The sequence below is a fragment of the Littorina saxatilis genome, linkage group LG5 (genome assembly GCF_037325665.1).
Source record: "Littorina saxatilis isolate snail1 linkage group LG5, US_GU_Lsax_2.0, whole genome shotgun sequence".
Classification (NCBI taxonomy): Eukaryota; Metazoa; Mollusca; class Gastropoda; order Littorinimorpha; family Littorinidae; genus Littorina; species Littorina saxatilis.
This window is the reverse complement of record NC_090249.1, coordinates 43147001-43169613: the sequence shown is the minus strand read 5'-3', so window position 1 is coordinate 43169613 and position 22613 is coordinate 43147001. Positions and strand designations below refer to the sequence as shown.

General features: G+C 41.9%; 1 protein-coding gene across 1 annotated transcript in view; it reads left to right on the top strand.

Annotated features, from left to right (window-relative positions):
* The first annotated feature begins 3853 nt into the window (after nucleotides 1-3853).
* Nucleotides 3854-22613, top strand: part of LOC138967201 (probable maltase-glucoamylase 2) — a 31311-nt gene continuing 12551 nt past the window's right edge. Inside the window, exons 1-20 of the mRNA XM_070339724.1 lie at nucleotides 3854-3970; nucleotides 6097-6418; nucleotides 7462-7643; nucleotides 9884-10038; nucleotides 10399-10570; nucleotides 11371-11470; nucleotides 12030-12142; nucleotides 13651-13776; nucleotides 15218-15349; nucleotides 15811-15948; nucleotides 16644-16760; nucleotides 17326-17452; nucleotides 17939-18089; nucleotides 18630-18763; nucleotides 19188-19222; nucleotides 19899-20015; nucleotides 20459-20607; nucleotides 21238-21322; nucleotides 21907-21963; nucleotides 22338-22462. Of these exons, the coding sequence (XP_070195825.1) occupies nucleotides 6142-6418; nucleotides 7462-7643; nucleotides 9884-10038; nucleotides 10399-10570; nucleotides 11371-11470; nucleotides 12030-12142; nucleotides 13651-13776; nucleotides 15218-15349; nucleotides 15811-15948; nucleotides 16644-16760; nucleotides 17326-17452; nucleotides 17939-18089; nucleotides 18630-18763; nucleotides 19188-19222; nucleotides 19899-20015; nucleotides 20459-20607; nucleotides 21238-21322; nucleotides 21907-21963; nucleotides 22338-22462 (2492 nt within the window). The 5' untranslated portion in view covers nucleotides 3854-3970; nucleotides 6097-6141. The remainder of the gene's footprint in view (nucleotides 3971-6096; nucleotides 6419-7461; nucleotides 7644-9883; nucleotides 10039-10398; nucleotides 10571-11370; nucleotides 11471-12029; nucleotides 12143-13650; nucleotides 13777-15217; nucleotides 15350-15810; nucleotides 15949-16643; nucleotides 16761-17325; nucleotides 17453-17938; nucleotides 18090-18629; nucleotides 18764-19187; nucleotides 19223-19898; nucleotides 20016-20458; nucleotides 20608-21237; nucleotides 21323-21906; nucleotides 21964-22337; nucleotides 22463-22613) is intronic.

Here is a 22613-nt window from a genome sequence, read left to right as displayed (position 1 = left end):
TGAGGTTACTTTTACATTTCTCATAATAATGCATTCGAACTAAACGTTGATGCGAGTAGAATTAACGTTTGTGTCCATTTCTGGGAAAATGTCAAGTTGCGGAACTGAAACGAATAATACACATATTTTCGTGATTACATTTTTGGAAACAGTATTCCGTTACAGGTTTTATCTACTTTTTACAGTTTTTGTGCTTTGATGTGCCAAAACAGAAGGTATAAGGTCATTGTCCGTGATTTTTTAATATATGCTTTGTTTAAGAAACAAAATACCGGAAAAAGATGCTCAGATAATTCAACAATGCTCCTGATACAATAAATCATTTACAAATCTTTGGCGGAAAAGCAAAGAGGATTTTTCATATGATATTAAACTTTCGTGACTAATTCTTGGAAGAAGTGGTAAATCTGACAGCTGATTATTTAATCCCAAGTAGAACATCTTGTAATTTGCACAATTTACTTCCTTAGGCAGAGCATAAGTACTCAACTGGGACTGCCTAACCAACTTTCATTTTAACAGTAAGAACTTGAAAAGCCTCGATCGAATCGAACATTCACACACGTTACACAACAATCAGCACAAATACTATTTCCAACACATTTCAACAAACTTTATTCAACACAAAATCGAACCGGAGACACGAGAGCAAATGGAGGATTCTCCAAACGTAACAACGAGGGACAGAAGACGTCTGCGCGAACAGCAGATGTGGTATGTATCGCCTGAAAGGTAAGCAAAAAAACAAAATGAGGTTTTCCCGCAGGTATACAGGTCAGGACTTTAAAAAAAAGTGTTTGAAAAGTGAAACGACTCCCCGGTACACACACACCATACGCGCACACACGCACACACACTCACACACACTCACAAGACTGGGCGGATATATGGTATTTCAGATGATTTGTGGTTTACTTTGGAAGGACGCTATCTTCACATACCCAAAATGAACGTTCTGGGTGTTCTCGGGGCACAGTGTGACTTTTTAATTAATCAATTTCGTAAAAGCCACAGATGGCTTTTGAGGTAATCAATTAACAAGTCGCGTAAGGCGAAAATACAATATTTAGTCAAGTAGCTGTCGAACTCACAGAATGAAACTGAACGCAATGCAACGCAGCAAGACCGTATACTCGTAGTCCACCGCTCACGGCATAGGCAGTGAAATTGACAAGAAGAGCGGGGTAGTAGTTGCGCTAAGAAGGATAGCACGCTTTTCTGTACCTCTCTTTGTTTTAACTTTCTGAGCGTGTTTTTAATCCAAACATATCATATCTATATGTTTTTGGAATCAGGAACCGACAAGGAATAAGATGAAAGTGTTTTTAAATTGATTTGGACAATTTAATTTTGATAATAATTTTTATATATTTAATTTTCAGAGCTTGTTTTTAATCCGAATATAACATATTTATATGTTTTTGGAATCAGCAAATGATGGAGAATAAGATAAACGTAAATTTGGATCGTTTTATAAATTTTTATTTTTTTTTACAATTTTCAGATTTTTAATGACCAAAGTCATTAATTAATTTTTAAGCCACCAAGCTGGAATGCAATACCGAACCCCGGGCTTCGTCGAAGATTACCCGACCAAAATTTCAACCAATTTGGTTGAAAAATGAGGGCGTGACAGTGCCGCCTCAACTTTTACAAAAAGCCGGATATGACGTCATCAAAGACATTTATCAAAAAAATGAAAAAAACGTTCGGGGATTTCATACCCAGGAACTCTCATGTCAAATTTCATAAAGATCGGTCGAGTAGTTTAGTCTGAATCGCTCTACACACACACACACACGCACGCACACACACACGCACATACACCACGACCCTCGTTTCGATTCCCCCTCGATGTTAAAATATTTAGTCAAAACTTGACTAAATATAAAAAGCAACAACAAAACTACAGAAACACACACACACACACACACACACACACACACACACACACACACACACACACACACACACACACACACACACACACACACACACACACACACACACACACACAATTGACAAATACAAACAGTCAGGGTGTCGGTTTCTGGTATGTATCCAAGTGGAGCCAGGCCAGATCTGAGTGAGGTGGTGAGCCAAACTGTTTTCACGAAAAGGAGTGTGTTTAAACTAGTCTGTGTGTATACACCATCCACAATAGTATGTGGACAGAAAGTCTTCGCACTGTTGTTTCGGGTTTCTCCTGTTTCAAAACAAACAGTTCCTCGGCGCTGTCTTCAACTACTTGACCCTTGTGTTTTAAAGTAACTCACCCTTTTTCAGAAAAAAATCTTAACCAATCGAGGCAGAACATTATTGGTAAGATTGTAAAAAAGGAAAGTAAGCGCTCTAGATATAGACAACAGTAAGCGCTCTAGATATAGACAACAGTAAGCGAGAGTTATGTGGAACCATCCCCCTGGCATATATATAAAACAATTAAGTTTATGAATGAACACGCGACTTTCATCACTTGTTATCGATGAAGAGCAATTACAACACTTTCTAGTTTGTTAAGAACCTGTACTGGTTGGGTCAGTCCTGGTCCGAGGAGCACGAACCAAAAGTGGGTGCCACCCAACCGGGAGAAAACAAACCGCGGGGTCTGATTCGTTGAAATCACAGCAAATCTCAATGTCAACCAATTCAACACCGAGGTTGGCTCCCACCCGGTTGGTAACTTTGTCGTGCACCTCTAGCCGAGGCTTCATTGATTAAACTGTGCCCAGTGAATGTAAATTGTTAGAAAAATATAATGAAAACAAAGGAATAAATTTTTTTTTTGTGCAGTGGACACACTAATGAGGGTGTTGCAAGATACAGGAAATGAGCAATCATACACTAATACCCCCATCCCACACATCCGTTCTAGCTTCCGTTCTCAGCCGTCCTGAGGACGGCTGCCACAACAGTGAGACCCTGCGCAAACGGCCGTTTTTGGCAACTTTGAGCAGCGTCTGACCGTACTGGCAGCCGTCCTCAACGGAAGCTAGAACGAATGTGTGGAATGCGGGTATGACAACTCAGTGTGTGAGAGCCCTAGCGTTGCGTTACCATTGCGTTAAGTTCCATTAACGATCCATGAGTTCCGTTGCCGATGTGTTAAGGTTCCATTACCGTTCATTTGGAACTGGCGTGGACTGGCTACAATTTTGAACATGTAGCCCGAACTCACCCGTCCCTACCGTTCAAAGGAGTTTCGTTAACGTCCATTGGCGTTCTATTAAGGTCCCCTCCCGATTCCTCCCACTCCCGTGCCGTTCCTTGGTCGCTACGGGAACGGGACCTAGAACTTATGTGTGGAATGGGGGTATTAGATACACAATGCAAGACAGTAGCAGATGAAAAACGGAATCATAACAGCTCTCTGATTACTCCTCGATCTGATCTAATTCCTACTTTCTCGACATTGTGTCCGTGATAAATGTGGATATGACAGTCACATCTAATGATAACGTATTTGCATTGGGAGGCTATCAGATGAAGTCAATATTTATTTTTAATTGCACTTCTTTTTGTGAGCTTGTTTTTAATATCGCCCAAAGTGTGCTGGATCATATCTCCATTTCATCCAATATTCGACTGACTGACCTTCATTCATGATGTTTGGACTTTGTGTAGCTGACAAAGACTGCTGCTGTGCTGTTTCCATTATTAATGCTTTCAAGGACACTGACCAAAAGATGTTTTTTTAATTTTATTTGATCTTTTCCACCTATTATTTCAAAACCATCAACCAAGCAATATTTATTGATGAAAATGGAAATAAATAGATGGGTGATTGTATCTTTAAAACAATCTGCGGGAGGTTTCACTTCTATTTGATCCACATGGCTTGGAATATATTAGTCACGAAGATTGTAAAGAATTGTTTGTCTAATTTATTTTGAACAGATATAAAAGCCTGGCCGTTCCTTGATCTGGAAAGAACATGGCTCTACGTCTGCCAACACGGGACTTTTAAAAGGTAATCACTTCTTGTCGTTATTTATTGTTTGTCAGAATTGTTGTATTAATATATTGGATCAGGGACACAAGTGGATGAAATTCTACTATTATGATAGGCTTCTGATCAGGGAGGATATCACGCCGAATTCAATTTTGACAGAAGACGTGTGGGCGGTACCTGGCAAATGCCCAGAGCTGCCAACATAATTATGTGTCTTTTCCAGCACCTAGAATAATACAATCTTTTGCACTTTAACGTATGCAGAAGAACAACAACGAAGAAACAAAACGTTGTGTTTGTTGTTGCTCCTGCTGCTGCTGCTGCTGCTTGTGCTGTATTGTTGTAGTTGCTGTTGTAGTTGCAGTTGTTGTTATGATCAGACTTCAGCATCAGACAGGCAGAGAGAAAGTTTCATGCATCCACTCCATGCATGCACCAACAACCAAATTAGATTGACTTAAGAGTGACGACAGCTTCGACGGGATTTTAATGCAGTAATTTATAAAACAAAGTTGGCAAAATGAGGGCACAAAAGCGGCAGTAGGCATGGCTTTTTTAAACCCTAATCCCCTTAGTTGTTAAGAAGCCAAATCCGTGATTGCACCGGAGGTTATTTAGGATTTTTCCGATTTGTTCTATTCTGGCATGTTTACAACAACTTCTGTTGTGTTATGTTGCTTCTGTGTCGTTTACATCCTTCCTTGTGTGTGGCAAAACCAAAGTGTCCACAAGATCGCCAACATTGGCCTGCATCCAGTCCATTTTTTCTTGAGAAGACACAGATTTCAAGGGCTTGTCAAAAAAGCGTGCAGGAAGAATTGTGTCGGTGCATTCTACTTGAACATGCTCGCAAGCAGATTCCACAATGTAGACATTGACAAGGGAAACAGCCAGCTCACTACAATCGTTGAAATGAGTGGAGACATCCTTGTCGTTGTGTTCCATGTCTGCATTGGTGTGTTCATACGTTTGGCATTCAGACACACAGACTAGAATCATGAGTGGGTTCGAAACACGTCTTTACTGTCCAAGCTGTCTAGACCAAAGGGGAAGTACTCTCCCAACATAGTCACGTTGTACACAACATATTTGTGACGAAGTACACAATGCAATAGTGACGTAGTACACAATATAACACTTGCCATCTGCCTTTGTACGACACAGGCGTACCTTTTCTGCTCCTAGCGTGCCTGTCTCTAGGCGTTTGTCATTGTAGAGGATCTTGTAAAAGGTTGACAGTAACTTCTTCTGTAAATGGAAGAGTTTAAACGTAATGGGGTGCTGGTGTTCAAACCGCTTTGCTGGAGTTTCAGCAGTGCACCTCAGTCGCTTGGCCCCTGTAAATCTTTCTCTTGTGAGTTGATCGCCATCGATATGCACTTTTGTAGAATGTTGTTGGGGTAGGCCAGCCTCTGCATTCAGCTCTTCCAAAAAGGACTCGTAGTAGTCGAGAACATCAACTACTTCTGAGTATTTCTGCTTATTTTTAGGCAGGACTGCAAGTGTTTTTTTATCATTTTTTTTTTATTAAGGTTGGGTACGGCAGGCGTGCGTGTTGAATCGACCAGGTATTTGTGAAATGCCGTAAATGCTGGCAAATGTCCCACAAGAGTTTTCATTATCAGGAGCTCAAACTCTTTCTTGATGTCATCCCAGTCATTTGTCAACTTGAATTGAAGTTGGCGCCATCTTGTTTCGCGTAGGTGACCTAAATGACCACGCCAAGGCTCAAGACGAAAAGGATGTTGAGAGCTTTACCTCCCTTGATTTTTCTTAGATGTGACTTTCCACAGAAAAGAAACAAATAATTATTTCGGACAGGGAGTCCTACTAGTTTCTTGTTACGGTGGGGGCTTCTGAACCAGGTCATAACCAAATTTAACACAATGTGTTGTTGTTGTTGTTGTTGTTGCAAGAGTTTAGTTCTGTCCCTTAATCATCAAGTAACCGGTGTGATGGACGTGCAAAACAATCAAGATGTTGAGTATGAAGTTGTGTGCAGCTTCTCCCGTTCAACAATAACCATGATAACGATCGTGATGAAAACCCTCAAGATTATCTTGCAATGTCCTTTACATTTAAGTAAAATGTAATCTTTTGTTCTACGTGCAATATAGTTTATTTTCAACGTGCAATTTTACCAGTAACAACACTGCATCATAAACGAGTCAACGTCGTAACACATCGCCATGGCAACGACAATGATGAAAACCCTCATGGCTTTCCTGGCGTTGTTCGCCCTTCTAGCCGCGTCCATGACCTTCTTCTTCGTCTTCAATAACAACGACGACACCACAAGCCCACCACCGACAGCGACAACGACACAAAGAACCACGACGATGAGAAATACTCAAGAACGGGTCGACTGTTTTCCCGATGCCAGGAGCTCTGCGGTGACCTTGACCCGAGAGTTGTGTGAACAGCGAGGCTGCGAATTCGACAAGCAGTCTATGACAGACAATGACGGTACATGTATACGTTTTCTACAATTTAAAGTTGATATGACTGAATAGAAATAAAGTGGACAAGACAAAAGGGAAGAACGGCCAGATTACACCTGATTGTTGGGATAATTTCATTTTTTTTTTATACTAGTCACACAAAAAAGCGGTGGAACAGAAAACACAGAAGACCCCAAAAATCAACTTCACGAAAGCTAAATTCCCCTCGTTTAAAAAAAATCAGAACCAGTCCAACTGAACATATTTGATTCAAATCGATTCTTTATTCCAACTAATCTATTTTGTTCCCCAATCCTAGCAATGATGCTATGGCATGCCGACTGATGTAAACTTGTGTTATTCTTTCCAGAAGCGATAAAAGGCGTGTTTGATGCAGTGTTTAGTCGAAACTTTGTCCGAAAACGGCTCATTTCAGTAAACCTCGGTGCCTTCAAAATTTAACGGTATTATTGTGCTAACAAATTACACTAAAAGCATAACGCATCGCAGCTTATTATATTAAGTAACGTCAACATTGCCGATTTTCGGAAATAACGTCGGGTTTGTATGGGTTGTGAAAGAGTGACCTTTTATTGCAAAAACTCTGCCATACATTAGAGGTGCCAATCACTTGCGATGGGTGTGTGTGTGAATGACCTTTTATTGCAAAAAACTCTGCCATACATTAGAGGTGCCAATCACTAGCGATGGGTGTGTGTGAGTGACCTTTTATTGCAAAAAACTCTGCCATACATTAGAGGTGCCAATCACTAGCGATGGGTGTGTGTGAGTGACCTTTTATTGCAAAACCACTGCCATACATTAGAGGTGCCAATCACTAGCGATGGGTGTGTGTGAGTGACCTTTTATTGCAAAACCACTGCCATACATTAGACGTGCCAGTCACTAGCGATGCGTGTGTGTGAAACACGTGGGCGAGATTTATTTTGGAATTCATCTATTGGCTCAAGGATGCTTGTGTACTTTGTTTAATGCGTTAGCACAATGCCATCAAAAGTAAAGCAACCACGAGAGTTTACTGCGATGTGTGCTATGAATTGTCCACAGGATCACACGCCTGCTTCTATCGGCATGAGGGTGGTATTCGCTACTCAGTGTCCAGCAAGCAAAACACAGAGGGAGGCTTCAGGGTTCATCTGAGAGCATCCGGACCTTCACCTTTCGGTGGTGACTTCAAGAAACCCGTGCTGGACGTGCGCATGCTCAGCAACAACCTCATCAGGTTCACTGTGAGTGTTTGCTTCATCTCCCCTGACAAGTCTGAGTATTTTTACATTTAGTCAAGTTTTGACTAAATGTTTTAACATAGAGGGGGAATCGAGACGAGGGTCGTGGTGTATGAGTGTGTGTGTGTGTGTGTGTGTGTGTGTGTGTGTGTGTGTGTGTGTGTGTGTGTGTGTGTGTGTGTGTGTGAGTCTGTGCATGTGTGTGTGTGTAGAGCGATTCAGACTAAACTACTGGACCGATCTTTATGAAATTTTACCAGAGAGTTCCTGGGTATGAAATCCCCACCTATTTTTTTCATTTTTTCGATAAATGTCTTTTATGACGTCATATCCGGCTTTTTGTAAAAGTTGAGGCGGCACTGTTACACCTTCATTTTTCAATCAAATTGATTGAAATTTTGGCCAAGCATTCTTAGACGAAGGCCGGACTTCGGTATTGCATTTCAGCATGGAGGCTTAAAAATTAATTAATGACTTTGGTCATTAAAAATCTGAAAATTGTAATTAAAATTATTTTTTTATAAAACGATCCAAAATTACTTTTATTTTATTTTTCATCATGTTCTGATTCCAAACACATATAAATATGTTATATTCGGATTAAAAACAAGCTCTGAAAAATATAAAAATATTAAAAATAAATTTCCGAAATCGTTTTAAAAACAATTTCATCTTATTCCTTGTCGGTTCCTGATTCCAAAAACATATAGATAATATATGTTTGGATTAAAAACACGTTCAGAAAGTTACAACGAAGAGAGGTACAGAAAAGCGTGCTATGCAGCACAGCGCAACCGCTACCGCGCTGAACAGGCTCGTAACTTTCACTGCCTTTTGCACTAGCGGCGGACTACGGTCATTGTGAAAACATGCAGTGCGTTCAGTTTCATTCTGTGAGTTCCACAGCTTGACTAAATGTAGTAATTTCGCCTTACGCAACTTGTTTTCCTATGCCTTAATTCCTTCTCGTGTACTGTACATTTTGAAAATCACCACGTATCTGCTCAGGCTTCACCTTTTGGGTAAAAAGTATGCTTTCACACGGACACGTACACACGCAAACACACACACACGCACGCACGCACACACACACACGCACGCACGCACACACACACACACACACACACACACACACACACACACACACACACACACACACACACACACACACACACACACACTCTATCTCTCTCAGCGTGTGTGCGTTCATGTGTCAGTGCAACACTTTTCACGTACTTAGTTTAAAATTAACTTTGCGTTTGGCCGTGGACTTTGATAGTGTATTTTTTTTAATCTATTCTCTCACAAATGATCGTGCCGTGTGATCGATACGAATAGATCCATGATGATTTTATCACTGGCTAAGAGACCGTGAATATACAACATGGTACAGAAACTTGACATTCAAAGAACCCTCACTATTATTCATAACTCCATGAGAAAAAGTCAAGAAAAGAACTGAAATTAGGCCATGAAATAAGGACATCCTTCTCTCGACTTTCGCTTGGCGAAAGGCACGGTATGTTTGCTCTCCTTCTTGTTTCAAGTGCTTTAGATATGGGCATGAGTTAGAATGTTGTATTAAATATCATTCTTTTCAGGTCAAGGAAATTGTGGAGAAAAACATACTGCGACACAGCAAAATGAGAGGACAGGAAGACGATGTTTTTGATTCTGGAAGGGCTGTGTACTTGTTTTATGCTAATAGTACAGGGTGACCCCCCCCCCCAAATGTCATCCTCTAAAAAGCTTAAAGCTCCCACATGTATCAAGCGAAATACTTCATATTTGGTGTACGTTAGCCTGAGAGATGGGATTAGAATGTCTAAAAGTGTCGAATATGTAGGCCAAGTAGTTTGATTTTTACGCTTTTTAAAGAATATTTATCAAATTCGGAGAATGCCTCACCCTGTATGTGAATCTGAGGATTGATGAACGAAATTTAAGATACCACAGGGCTATAGCATCCACACCATTCACGAGTATTAAACAACTGTACAAGTCAACATGAACAGCAACCACAACAAGAACAAGAACAACAACTTGAACAAAAACAACATAAACAACATCCTCATCAACAACAACAACAACAACAACGACGACAACGACAACAACACCATCATCAACAGCAGCCACAACAACAACAATATCTGCACCAAAACCAACAACCACATTAGCAAGAAAGGTGTCACAACGAATGTACAAATACTGTATCTAATTATATGTCTGTCAAATGTTTACAGTTTGACGACATGTATGCAAATCCACCGCGCTTTCGTGTTCCCTTGGAAACGAATCTTCCAACCGGAGGAGCGGGCGACTTGCTGTATGAGTTCAAGATAACTGACGAGTCGAGATTGGCGTTCGTGATCACCAGAAAAGCGACGGGCACAGTGATGTAGGTTGTCTGTCTGTCTCTGTGCGCGCGTGCGTGCATGTGTGTGTGTGTGTGTGTGTGTGTGTGTGAATTATATCTTCAAACTTCCCTCCACACAGAAAAAAAAGTGAGTTCCAACCTCTGTGTTGGGGTGCAATAATTACGCACGCCTAGTTGGTTGAGATCACACATAATGTCCGTTAACTGTCCAGTTTTCTCATTAAGGATCACTTATTCTTCCATCAGATTGGACACGGGTCCAGGGGTGTTATGCACGGATGGAGTGTAAAGTACACGCCGTGTACAGCGCAGTCATGACTTGCAAAGTGACGCCAACCACATTTCTTGTGTTCCGACTATATCCTCATTATTTGTCTCTAGATTTGACACGGGTCCAGGAGGCCTGGTGCTGTCCGACCAGTTTCTACAGCTGACCATCAGACTGCCCTCCTCTGACCTGTACGGACTGGGCGAACACTCCCACCCAACCTTCAGACGAGACTTCTCCACCCCGCACAGTTGGCCTGCATTCGCTAGAGATCAGCCACCCGGGGTATCATAATAATGAGGATGTTTTTATATGGCGCAAATCCTGAAACAGTTCTAAGCGTCTAAAAAAACCATACATAAATAAATAATACTGTACACAATTCCAAATGAAATAATAATACACATCGAAATATACTTAACCACTTTACAAAGTTTTAACTCACATATATATACTGTAAAGTCCAGGACTGATGTAGCAAGCATTGAAAAACATTTTTTTTTTAGAGCTGGGAAATTCAACTCAAAAGATAAACGTAATTTGGAAAAAGTTTACACATGGTCTCCGAGTTGTAAGAATTGCGTCTTCACTCTGTATACATGTTTCGCAAATCATTTTCTGTGTACTGATGAAAATATTTGACCTTGTAGAGTCTAAAAACCTCACAATGTAAAAGCCAGAAAATGTTAACCCCTCGACGGTTTTCAGTGCATAATAATAATGATAATAATGATGATTATAAAAATAACAATAATGATAATAATAATGAACACTTATGAATCGCTCTTTCTCGCCAGAGCTCACGGCGATAATTTGAAAGCGTGTTGTCCGAATAATGCCACTTTTTCCGAAACACTGCCACAGTTTATCTGTGTACTGTGTAGATCATCGCCAGTTTGTTCTTTCCGAGAAATTAAAAAAAAACTGTGACAAAAATATGAATGGGTGGTGTTTTTTACGAATCACCTGTGTACTGTATAGGCCATCGTATGTATGTCCTTTCCGAGGAGTTCCGCAAAGTGTGGCATAAATAGGAGAGTTTTTCCTTTAAGAATTGGATACACATGTATTTGTTGTGTTTCTAGGGCGACAACAACCTGTACGGCGTTCATCCCTTCTACACCTGTGTGGAGGATTCACACGGCAACACGCACGGTGTCTTCCTCCTCAACAGCAATGCACAGGGTGGGTTTGAAGCCAGTCGCTTCAATCAGCCAGATTCCAGGCCGTCAACGTATTTTTTATAATTTTTATGTATTTTTTAATTTTTTATTCTCTTTTTGTGGAATTTTTTTTTACATGTATATGCTTTACATTACAGGACATCACATAGACAAGGGGACAAATTTATAAAACAGGATCAGGACACACTTGGACAATTATAACACGCAGGGGGTGGGTGGGGGGGAGGGGGTGGTCATGGCTTGGTGGTCGCAGTATCAAAAATATAATATAGTTTGTACTTATTTGTTAGGAGTCGATTCAAACTCAAACACACCCGCCCACACATACTCACGCACATACACACATACGCACGTGCGCACGCATGCACGCACGCACGCACGCACGCATAAGCACGCAAGCGAATGTATCCAATCAAACATGACTGTGTAGCGTTTGACAAAATCCCTTTACCAACCACACGATACTGTTATTTTTTACATTTTATTTCCCCTCAAAGCATTTAACCTATCCATCTGTCCGTTCATATGTGTTGTTTTTCTACTTGTATGCATTATTGCAGAGTACGCCCTGAGTCCCGGCCCCATGTTGACGTGGCGGACTATTGGCGGTGTTCTGGATTTCTACGTCTTCCTGGGACCCAGTCCTGAGAACGTCGTGCAGCAGTACACACAGGTAGAGTTATAAGAATAGACGATTTTCGGAAATAACTCTTTCGGGTCTGTATGGGTTCTGAAAGAGTGAGTACTCTTGCATTTGCAATGACAAACATTGCCATGTGTTACCTGTACACTTGTTTCAGACACGCTGTCTCGTTAGTGACTGGCCTATACGTGGGAAATAATGTCACGCAGAGAGAGAGAGAGATAGATAGAGAGAGAGAGAGAGAGAGAGAGAGAGAGAGAGAGAGAGAGACAGACAGACAGACAGACAGACAGACAGACAGACAGACAGACAGAGACAGAGACAGACAGACATGCAGAGTGCTTTTAGTGGGCTGGCTGGCTGGTTGGCTGGTGGGTTGGTGCTGTTTTGTTCCGATTGTGTGGTTGTCTTTCTGTGTGGTTGGCTGTCTTTCTGTATGGTTGGCTGTCTTCCTGACTGGCTTTCGGACTGGTTTGCTTAAGGGGAAAATACATCTGCGCAGTCGCCACTACACTACATGCTGCGATAGGGATTATGACGAGTACTTGGCCTGTTTTCTTTTCACGCAACGTGTAGCGGGCTGGGGAAAAAAAGAATCACCTCAATAATCTGCAGTGCGTCGTCTGTCCTGCTGGCGTTACATAAGTGAGCGCCGGTGTAACACGAGAAAATTACTCCCACGAGATTTTTACTCCGGAGTAAACATTTCGTACAAAAAAGTTACTCCCTTTACGAAAAAAGCACTCCCCCATTGCACGAGAAAATTACTCCCCAAGACAGGTGAGTTCCGAGTAAACATTTCGTACAAAAATGTTACTCCCCTGACGAATAAATAACGAATGAATTACTTCACTCCAAAACGAGCAATTTCACATCCCATGCCAGGTGTACGAAATTTTTACTCCCTTCTCCCCTGTTAGTCTTGGTGGTGGAAGGGGTGGAAGGAGGGTAGCGCGACATTCGTGTGCGCGAGTTCACTTATTGGCATTATCCCTTCGCCCGCATCCCATTATTGCGTACGAGATTTTTTGTGGAAGTAAAAAAAATGGGGAGTAAAAATTTCGTGGAGGGAGTAATTTTTTCGTGCCTTGGGGAGTTCTTTTCTCGTACGAAAAGTGTACTCGGAGTAAGAATTTCGTACGAAATATTTACTCCGGAGTAAATTTTTCGTCGAGTAAAATTTTCGTGTTACACCGGGCCTTACTGATCAGCTGGCAGTTTTTCTGTTACTCCGCTTGTCTGTCTGGATGGCAGGCTTTGGTTGCTTACTGGTTGATTGGCTTGCTTACTGACCTGCATGCTGTCTTTTTTTCTGGCTGTCTGGTTAGCAGGCTTGCTTCCTTGCAGGCTGGTATGGTGGCTGGCGGGCTGTGTTTGTTGATGTTATTGCCACGTGTCTTTCTTGTTTCTTCTTCTGTTTCTCTCTCTCTCTCTCTATCTCTCTCTTTATCCTTCATTCCTTCTTTCGTATTTTTTCTTTCATTTGCTGAGTCTTCACAATTGTTAATCACACAATAATTTGTTTGGTTTCATTGCAGATGATAGGACGACCAGTGATGCCTCCCTACTGGTCTCTGGGGTTCCAGCTGTGTCGCTATGGTTACGACAATCTGTCCAATCTGCAGAGAGCTGTTACAGAAACCAGGAACTATAGCATTCCCCACGTCAGCCCCATGTTTACGTTGCCGGCAATATATACTTTGGAAAGAATAGCAGCGGTAGACCACACATGGGGGTCCGTCCGGTAGCTCAGGTGTTAGAGCACTTGACTTGTAATCCTAAGGTCGCAGGTTCGAATCCGGGCCGGGATGGACACGGGTCAACTGTATGTGGAGACTCAGAGACGGTATCCATGTTCCACCCCCGTGTCCCCACTGTGGCACGTAAAAGACCACGGTCAATCTGCCATAAGTGCAGGGAGCTGATTGCACATAAACACGCACACACCTGGGTAGCGCGACTCTGTTGCTGCTAGCTTTCAACTGAGAGGAAGCGACCCGAATTTCCCAGCGATTGGACAATAAAGAAATGAAAAGGAAAAATGTCCAACGGGAATAGTCGGGAGATATTGATTATGCTAAACTCTCACTTAGTCATTTGCCGTCTTAGCCTTGACGTTACTTTGTTTCTTAGATCATGTGAAAGCTTATTACGAACGGATAAACAATATATTCATATATAGCTATTCTGATGAACACGTGGGGGAATTCGGGGGCTGTGATTGGATGGTCTCTCCCGATCATCAAAGCATATTGCTGCCGAAGTCGGCCATTTTTCTCAATATCCAAAAGCATATTGAGAAAAATGGCCGACGCATGGTTCCGGTTTACACATCTGTACCACGCGGCGATGTTTCTATCGACAACAGCATACACTGACAACTTAAAAAGCTGTTTCAACAACTGTGTTGTGAAATCGAATGCACTTGGAGTCAGTTTTTCTTCCAAAGTCAGAAAGCGTGTAACGGTGTGCATGTTTGCGCGAACATGATGCGCGTAAGAAGTTTGTCTGCTATCAAAACCTGAGATCAACGCATCGACGCAAAAACTGTCATTTTGTAAGTTTGGAACAACAAATCAAGGTCATAACAGCTATATAATCGCTATTATGTTTTCAGCGTAGCAATAGGGTCCGATATTTAGACTCGAACAAGTATAATGCGACTCGTCTTCGACTCGTCGCATTATACTTGTCTCGTCTAAATATCGGACCCTATTGCTACGCTGAAAACACAATAGCTGTTAATCATTTTCATTTTGGTATGCGCGTACATGCGACTTGGTATCAGCTAATAGCTGTTCACGCTGTTATTGCTGTAAAATAAATCTTTGTTATCGTGTAAACTGCCTTGTTTAAACATGAATAATCATACGACTGGTTTCGCTTCGTCGTGACACAGAAGCATGTTGTTTTTTTCAACTGGACTTTTTGAAAGTATATATATATATATATCGATTTTTTTCAATCATCCTTACAATACATTCGATAACACAAAAAGAAAACACAACAGCAACCAGTTTCGGTAATTTTGTCATCAAATTTTCGTCTTCTTCAGGATGGTAAAGATACATTCTTTGGTCTGAATTCTCGTTTTGCTGTTTTCAGGATGTGCAGTACGCGGACATTGACCACATGGACGAGAGGATGGACTTCACCATCAATCCAAACAACTTCTCAGGACTCAGTGAATACTTCGACGAACTGAGAGGCGCTGGCATGAGAACCATCATAATTCTAGTGAGCGCTTTTGGTGCATGATACACATGACCACTGCTCCCGTATTCTTTGGACTGGGCACTTGGCATATTTGTCGTCGTCGTCATTGTTGTTGTTGTTGTTGTTGTTGTTGTTGTTGTTGTTGTTGTTGTTGTTGTTGTTGTTGTTGTTGTTGTTGTTGTTGCGATCGGATAACACATATATTTACATCATTTGCATCTTGGCATCCGCGCACATGCGACTTGGTATCAGCTAATAGCGGTTCACGCTGTAATAGCTGTAAACGAAAGCTTTGTTAGAGTGTAAACTGCCTTGTTTAATGTTGTTGATGTTTCAGTTGTTGTTGTTGTTGTTGTTGTTGATGTTGTTATTGTTGTTGTTGTTGCTGCTGTTGTTGTTGTTGTTGTTGTTGAGTTGAGAGGGATGAGTAAACCTGCGAAGCGAGGGATATCCCTGAAAGCTTTCTGTTTGTTTCTTTGCAGGATCCTGCTCTCATCAGTAACGTTAGCGGGTACGAACCCTACCTGGCCATGAAACGGGTATCGGGCAACATCAAGTGGCCCGACAACTTCAACGTGCCGCCTGGCAGCGCTGATGACGATGGTTCCATGTTTGGATTCGTGAGTCTTTGTTTACATTTTTGGTTAACTTACGTGTAAAGTGATGTGGAAGGGTATATGATGATCTACATTCACTGATCCACGTTCGTGAATGTATGGACTGTTCATAGTAAGCAGACGTACATGCCTGTGTGCAGGGGTACTTACCTATACTGCCCCTTGTACACTTATTCGTTTGTTAATTTCCGCAATTCTGCACGCCCCAATAGTACGTGAGAAAATAATAATAATTGTAATAATAATAATAATAGAACATTTATATAGCGCTTCCCACAGCTCCAAGCGCTTTACAGCTTGAGTCAAACAAAAGTGGATTCAAACAATGCCATGGTTGTGTTGCGAACATCTGAAACTTAAACACACGAACATTAATATGAAAGCAAGTGTTGCCAGAGATGTAAGCCCTGTGATTGGTTAGTTGGGTGGCTTTTCTTCGTTGTCAACGTTGTTGTTGTGTTGTCGTTGTCGTCGTTGTTGTTGTTGTTGTTGTTGTTGTTGTTGTTGTTGTTGTTGTTGCTTCTGCTGTTGTCGTTCTTAATGTTGTTTGTGTTGTTGTTAGTGTCGGTATTTTTGCTGTTGTTATTGTTGTAGTTGTTGTTTTTATCGCTGATGTAGCTGTTGTCGTTGTCGTAGACATCGTCGTCGTCCTCCTCCTCCACCTTCTCCTCATTATTGTTGTTGTTTCTGATTTGCAGGTATGGCCCCAAGGCAAAGCAGTGTTCCCTGACTTCTTCAAGTACGCCACCCAGCAAGTGTGGAAGGAACTCATCGTCAGCCACCGTGCGAAGCTCGCCTTTGATGGCCTCTGGATTGTGAGTCCAACCTACTTTTGTCTCCGTAACTGTCATTAGTCAGGGGGAAAAAAACATGAACTTCTGACCGAATCTGGACGGAGAAGTCACTGTGATTTCTGTACTTAAACCAAGAAAGTAGCCTATCATTTCTGTTAATTGATACAGATGCCAAGGGTTCGTTGACAGCGCAGCCAGTATTGGCCAAACCCCAACTTCTCTATCAAGACAAACGACTGTCATTCTAACCCCTTTTAAGTTTGTCAAAATTAAAAGAAAGAAACAAAGAAAGAAACAAAGAAAGAAAAATAAGAAAGAATTTAAGAACGAAAGAAAGAAAGAAAGAAAGAAAGAAAGAAAGAAAGAAAGAAAGAAAGAAAGAACGAAAGAAAGAAAGAAAGAAAGAAAGACAGAGACATTTAATAAATATAGGAAAACAAAAACAAACTAGTACAAGAAAGAAGGAACTGAAAAAGTCGGAACAACACCTGTGCGTTTCAGTTGTGTTCGTTGTCGAGGCTTGTAAATCACTTTAAAATGGTGCGAGATCATAATTTATACATTGGTCTAACTCCTGAAATCACAGGATATGAACGAGCCAGCCAACTTCGGCACCAATGAGGAGAGACCGTGGAACTGGCCTGAGGATGACAAACCCTACTGGAGTCTGCACTGCGGCAACAACACCTTGGACGATCCTCCGTACAGACCACGTGAGTTTGATTTAAACTGTATATATATATATTGACGTCGTCATGGAATTTTGGTGTGACTCGTTTTTGACAGCTCTTCATCAGAAGGCCAAAACTGATTTTTTAAATTTGTTTATTATTATGGAATAGTGTTTATATGTGTACCAGGTATGGATAGAAAGATAAATGAAAGTTAAATCATGTATTGTCAATCGTATTTTAGAGAATATTTCTCACGGAGAAGATTTACTTAGGCTAAAGCACAGAAACATCAAATTCGCCAAGAATCGAGTTGCGCCGAAAAATCCAGGACAAAGACAATTTGCCACTAACTTGTTGATGTGGTAGGACATTATCACAAAATTAATATTGGGGAGAAAAAAAATGCGTTCACAAGACGTTCTAAAATCGGTGGCAAAATGGCCACTGTTTATAAAGCAGATACACATCGGCTCTCATTTTTGCCATAGATATCTTAAAAGTCTGCAACCGTTGAATATTTTCCAGTGGCTGCCTACATACACGACTGGCCAGACAGCCGCAAGGCGCTGTCCGACAAGACGGTGTGTATGAACGGCGTACAAGGTGACCGGGGTCAGTACAGGCACTACGATGTCCACAGTCTCTACGGCTGGAGTCAGACCGCCCCCACTCAACGGTGAGTTGATATTTTAACCCAGGAAGCTCAATTGTGGTAATGAACCATTGCCAATCTTCCGTGAAACTTTAAATGATTTTTGTTTTTTAAAGCCACCAGTGGCTTTACTGAAATTGATTGATCAATATGTTTCAAATCTGCACAGGAAGCAGTCAGGTTGTTGACTTTTGGTATGTGTCCAAGCAGAGAGATGGTCTTATCCGATGTAAAAGTGTGGCCAGATCTGAGAAAATGAGCAGAACTGTTTTCACGGGAAGGTGTGCACATGGTTTGTGGAACGTACCTTTTAGTAGTCTCCTGCGAGTGAACCCCCCCCCCCCCCACCATGGTGATTCTACGCCTGCCTACACGTTTGTTCGTTTTGGTTTGTATGTCTGGCTGTCTATACTTATTTCTCTTATATTTGTCTCACCGCTCTGTCTGCCACCGTCGATCTAGAACAAGAACAAGAATTTAATCCGCCATTTAGCATAAAAGCCATTGGTATATGTCCTGGTGTGGAAATTCCTTGCATCTATGGGACACGCTTTGTGTTTTCAGAGCGCTGAGAGCGGCGACAGGGGAGAGAGGCATGGTGATCTCACGCTCCACGTATCCTGGTAGCGGAAAACACGGCGGCCACTGGCTAGGCGACAACAACAGTCTGTGGTCACACCTCAGGGACTCCATCGTAGGTCAGTGGATGGATGGATCAGTGGACTGATGGTTGGATGGATGGATAAACAGAGGAAAAGATGAATCTTTGAGACTGAATTGGTATTCGTAACCCACGTTGATTAAGTAAAGCACATGCAGCGATCTATACACATCTTTGGTGTGGGGATTGAGGCTGAGTTCAGAACTTGCCCCAAAAAAGTCGCAAAGAAGAATATAGGCACTGTTCTGGAGGGACAGAAAATGGTTCCCATGCTGCTCTCTCTTGTTTACGTATCAGTTTACAGGGAAATCAGTGCAACATGATTGAAAAGCTGTCGGAGATAAAACTAACACCGCGCAAAACGTATTTATAAACGTGTTATAACATTCTATAGCTTTAAGCAATGTTTCCATGTTTTTCTGCTTATGCTCTTTTCTAGAGGTATTGTTCCTTTGTTACAGGCATGCTGAACTTTAATCTCTTTGGAATTCCCTATGTAAGTCTTTGTCTTATTCTAGTTTCTCTTCTGTTCTTTGTCGTACTTTGCATATTTTAACAGAATTGATCGGCAATCACTTAATGGCGAACTAAATCTGCAGACCCCATCACACATTGTTGCATTTAAACTTTCGTCAGCCAATCTCACCTTTGGAGAAGAATTTTAAGGCCGACTTTCCCGAAGACGAACATCGGATAATGTATTAATGGTATTGCGACCAAATAGTACGACGAGTACAGAGGGCCTCCTAATCGGGAGGTCGTGAGTTCGAATCCCGGTCGCTGCCGCTTGGTGGGTTAAGAGTGGAGATTTTTCCGATCTCCCAGGTCAACTTATGTGCAGACCTGCTAGTGACTTAACCCCCTTCGTGTGTACACGCAAGCACAAGACCAAGTGCGCACGGAAAAGATCCTGTAATCCATGTCGGAGTTTGGTGGGTTATGGAAACACGAAAATACCCAGCATGCCTACTCAACGAAAGCGGAGTGAAGCTGACTATGCTCTCAGAGTATAGTATAGGGGACCCAAATAGGCAAACGAGCTCACACGTAACCAGAAAACTCTGGAACGCTGAAGAAGAAGAAGAATAAGAAGGAAGATTAACATAGGTTATGAAAAGAACATTTGAAAAGGTATTGAAAGGGAGGTTCTACTGTACAATAACTGCTTGTAGATCGGGGCAGACATCTGCGGATTTTTCCAAGATACGACCAGAGAGCTGTGTCTGAGGTGGATGCAGCTCGGGGCTTTCTACCCGTTCAGCAGGAACCACAACGGATACGGAAACCGGGTACATAATTAAGTGCTCAGATGGTTCACTTTCTCTGTCTCTGTCTGTCTGTCTGTCTGTCTGTCTGTCTGTCTGTCTGTCTGTCTGTCTGTCTCTCTCTCTCTCTCTCTCTCTCTCTCTGTCTCCGAAGTTGTAACACACAAACACACACACATACACACACACCCACACCCTCACACACACACACACACACACACACACACACACACACACACACACACACACACACACACACACACACATATTCACATATTAACAGAGGTGTGATGTATCCACCCAGCAAAACCTATTATATGACGCCATGATAATTTGTATCAATAGCAGAAGCTAGGATGTTAGCATCAGGGATTCAACGAAACATCAAACTATATACACCAAAATGTACTTCATTCTAATACGCCAAAGACGCGCTGATATGACACCATATCCATTATTTTGTACAGGAGCAACATCCTGGTGCTTTCGATGATGAGTTTGGCAGAATGTCCCGTGAGATAATGGAGACACGCTATTGGCTGCTTCCCTACCTCTACACGCTGTTCCATCAGGCGCACACACAGGGGGATACAGTCGTCAGACCTCTGCATCATGAGTAAGTTTTCTTTCGTCATTATTGATGTTGATTTTGATTGTTGACAAATATCTAGTACACAAATACATTTGATCGAGTTTGTTTCTTCTTGATTTGTTCAACAATTTCTGATCTAAGCTGCTTTATCGTCATTATTGATGTTGATTTCGATTGTTGACAAATGTTCAGTACAAAAATTAATCTTATCCAGGGTTTCCTCTTGACTTGTTCAACAATTTTTGTTCTAAGCTGCTTTATTTGACAAATTGATATGCTCACTTTGAATTGTAAAACTTGTCGTGTATACACTCCGACCATTGATGCAAATGAAGGCATCATAGTTGTGTGCACACGCTTTCATTTCAACGTCGATATTTATTTCTGTTGACATCATTAATTTTGTGACCCCCCACCACGAAATGAGTCGCATGTCACCTCGCGCGGTTCTGGGGAGTGTCTGGTAACAGTGTGAGGGTCACCTTAGTCACAGGCTTATAACTCAAACAGTTTTCGCTCTTTTTTAAAACGGTTTTCACCACTGGATAGAGCATAAAAAACCCTTTAGAAAAATGTAAAAATATGAAAATCATGCAAAGGTGACATGCGACTCATTCCGTGGTGGAGGGTCACATTTGTTTTGTTTGTCTTCAGATTTTCAAGAGACACTCGCACGTACGGCATTGACAGACAGTTCTTGTGGGGACCTGCACTTTTAATTTCTCCCATAGTGGAAGAGGTGTTCTGATTTATTTATAACACAATAACAATGTATTCTCTATTGTTATTTTGCCAGCATTTGCAACAAACTGTTATTGCTGTTGGAGATTTTGAAATCGAAATCGGGAATTGAATGATTAACGCATTTAGATCACAGGGTGATGTGATGGGTAGGGTGAGAACAAAAGCAGGGGGAGGCGCCGGAGAGGGAACGAGCAGCACGCGTGAATGATGCAAATAGTGGGAGAAGGAGAGAGACACAGGGAATATGAGAGAAAGAGAGACAAAGAAAGAGAGAGAGAGAGAGAGAGAGAGAGAGAGAGAGACTATGTATGTGTGTGTGTGTGTGTGTGTGTGAGTGTGTGTGTGTGTGCGTGGGGGGGGGGGGGGGGGTTAGAGCGTTCGTGCGTGTTTGCGTATGTATGTGTGCGGGTGTGCTTGTATATATATATATATATATATATATATATATGTGTGTGTGTGTGTGTGTGTGTGTGTGTGTGTGTGTGTGTGTGTGTGTGTGTGTGTGTGTGTGTGTGCGCGCGATGATCTGTGTTTTTGCACAACATCAAAACAATCAGGTCTGCTTTCTACGGTTTTTAGGGCCAGACAGAGTTGGAGTACTATCTCCCCGAAGGCCGCTGGTACGATTTCTTCACGGTACGTATCAAGCCCGTACATTTCGTCGTTGTTGTTGTTGTTGGTTGTTGGTTGTTGGTGTTGTTGTTGGTGCTTTGGGATCGGATGACGAAGATTATGTGAATGATGATGACAACGGTTGTTGTGGTGGTTGTGGTTGATTCTTAATGCGTTGCTCAGTGTAGTTATGGCGTCTTTGAAGAATTGTAAGTTCAGACTTTGTTTCGTAAAAGAACGTGATCCCGTGAAGAACGTGTGCATATAATTATAAAGTTATAACTTGAATGCATCTTGTTTACACAAATGCATGCATGCTAATTTCAACTTGTTCACGGTGCGCATGCACATTGTATGCACCTGTATGAAGATTACCCCCCTGCGCCTTGTGTGTCCAGGATGAAGTGACCACAGGTCCAGTGGAAAAGACAGTGTCGGTCAACATGACGTCCAAACCGGACCTACACCTGAGAGGAGGACATATCATCGTCCTTCAAAGGCCGGCCAATAACACCCACTTCAGGTATGCTTTAAACACAGGGTTCGCTGTACTAATACGCCCTGCGACATTGGCTCATTAAATCTGAACATGTCCCATTTTACAATTCCCTTCGGCGCGTCAAAGGGTGCATTTAGATTACGTACCACTTTGCCACCATATTTTATATACACTT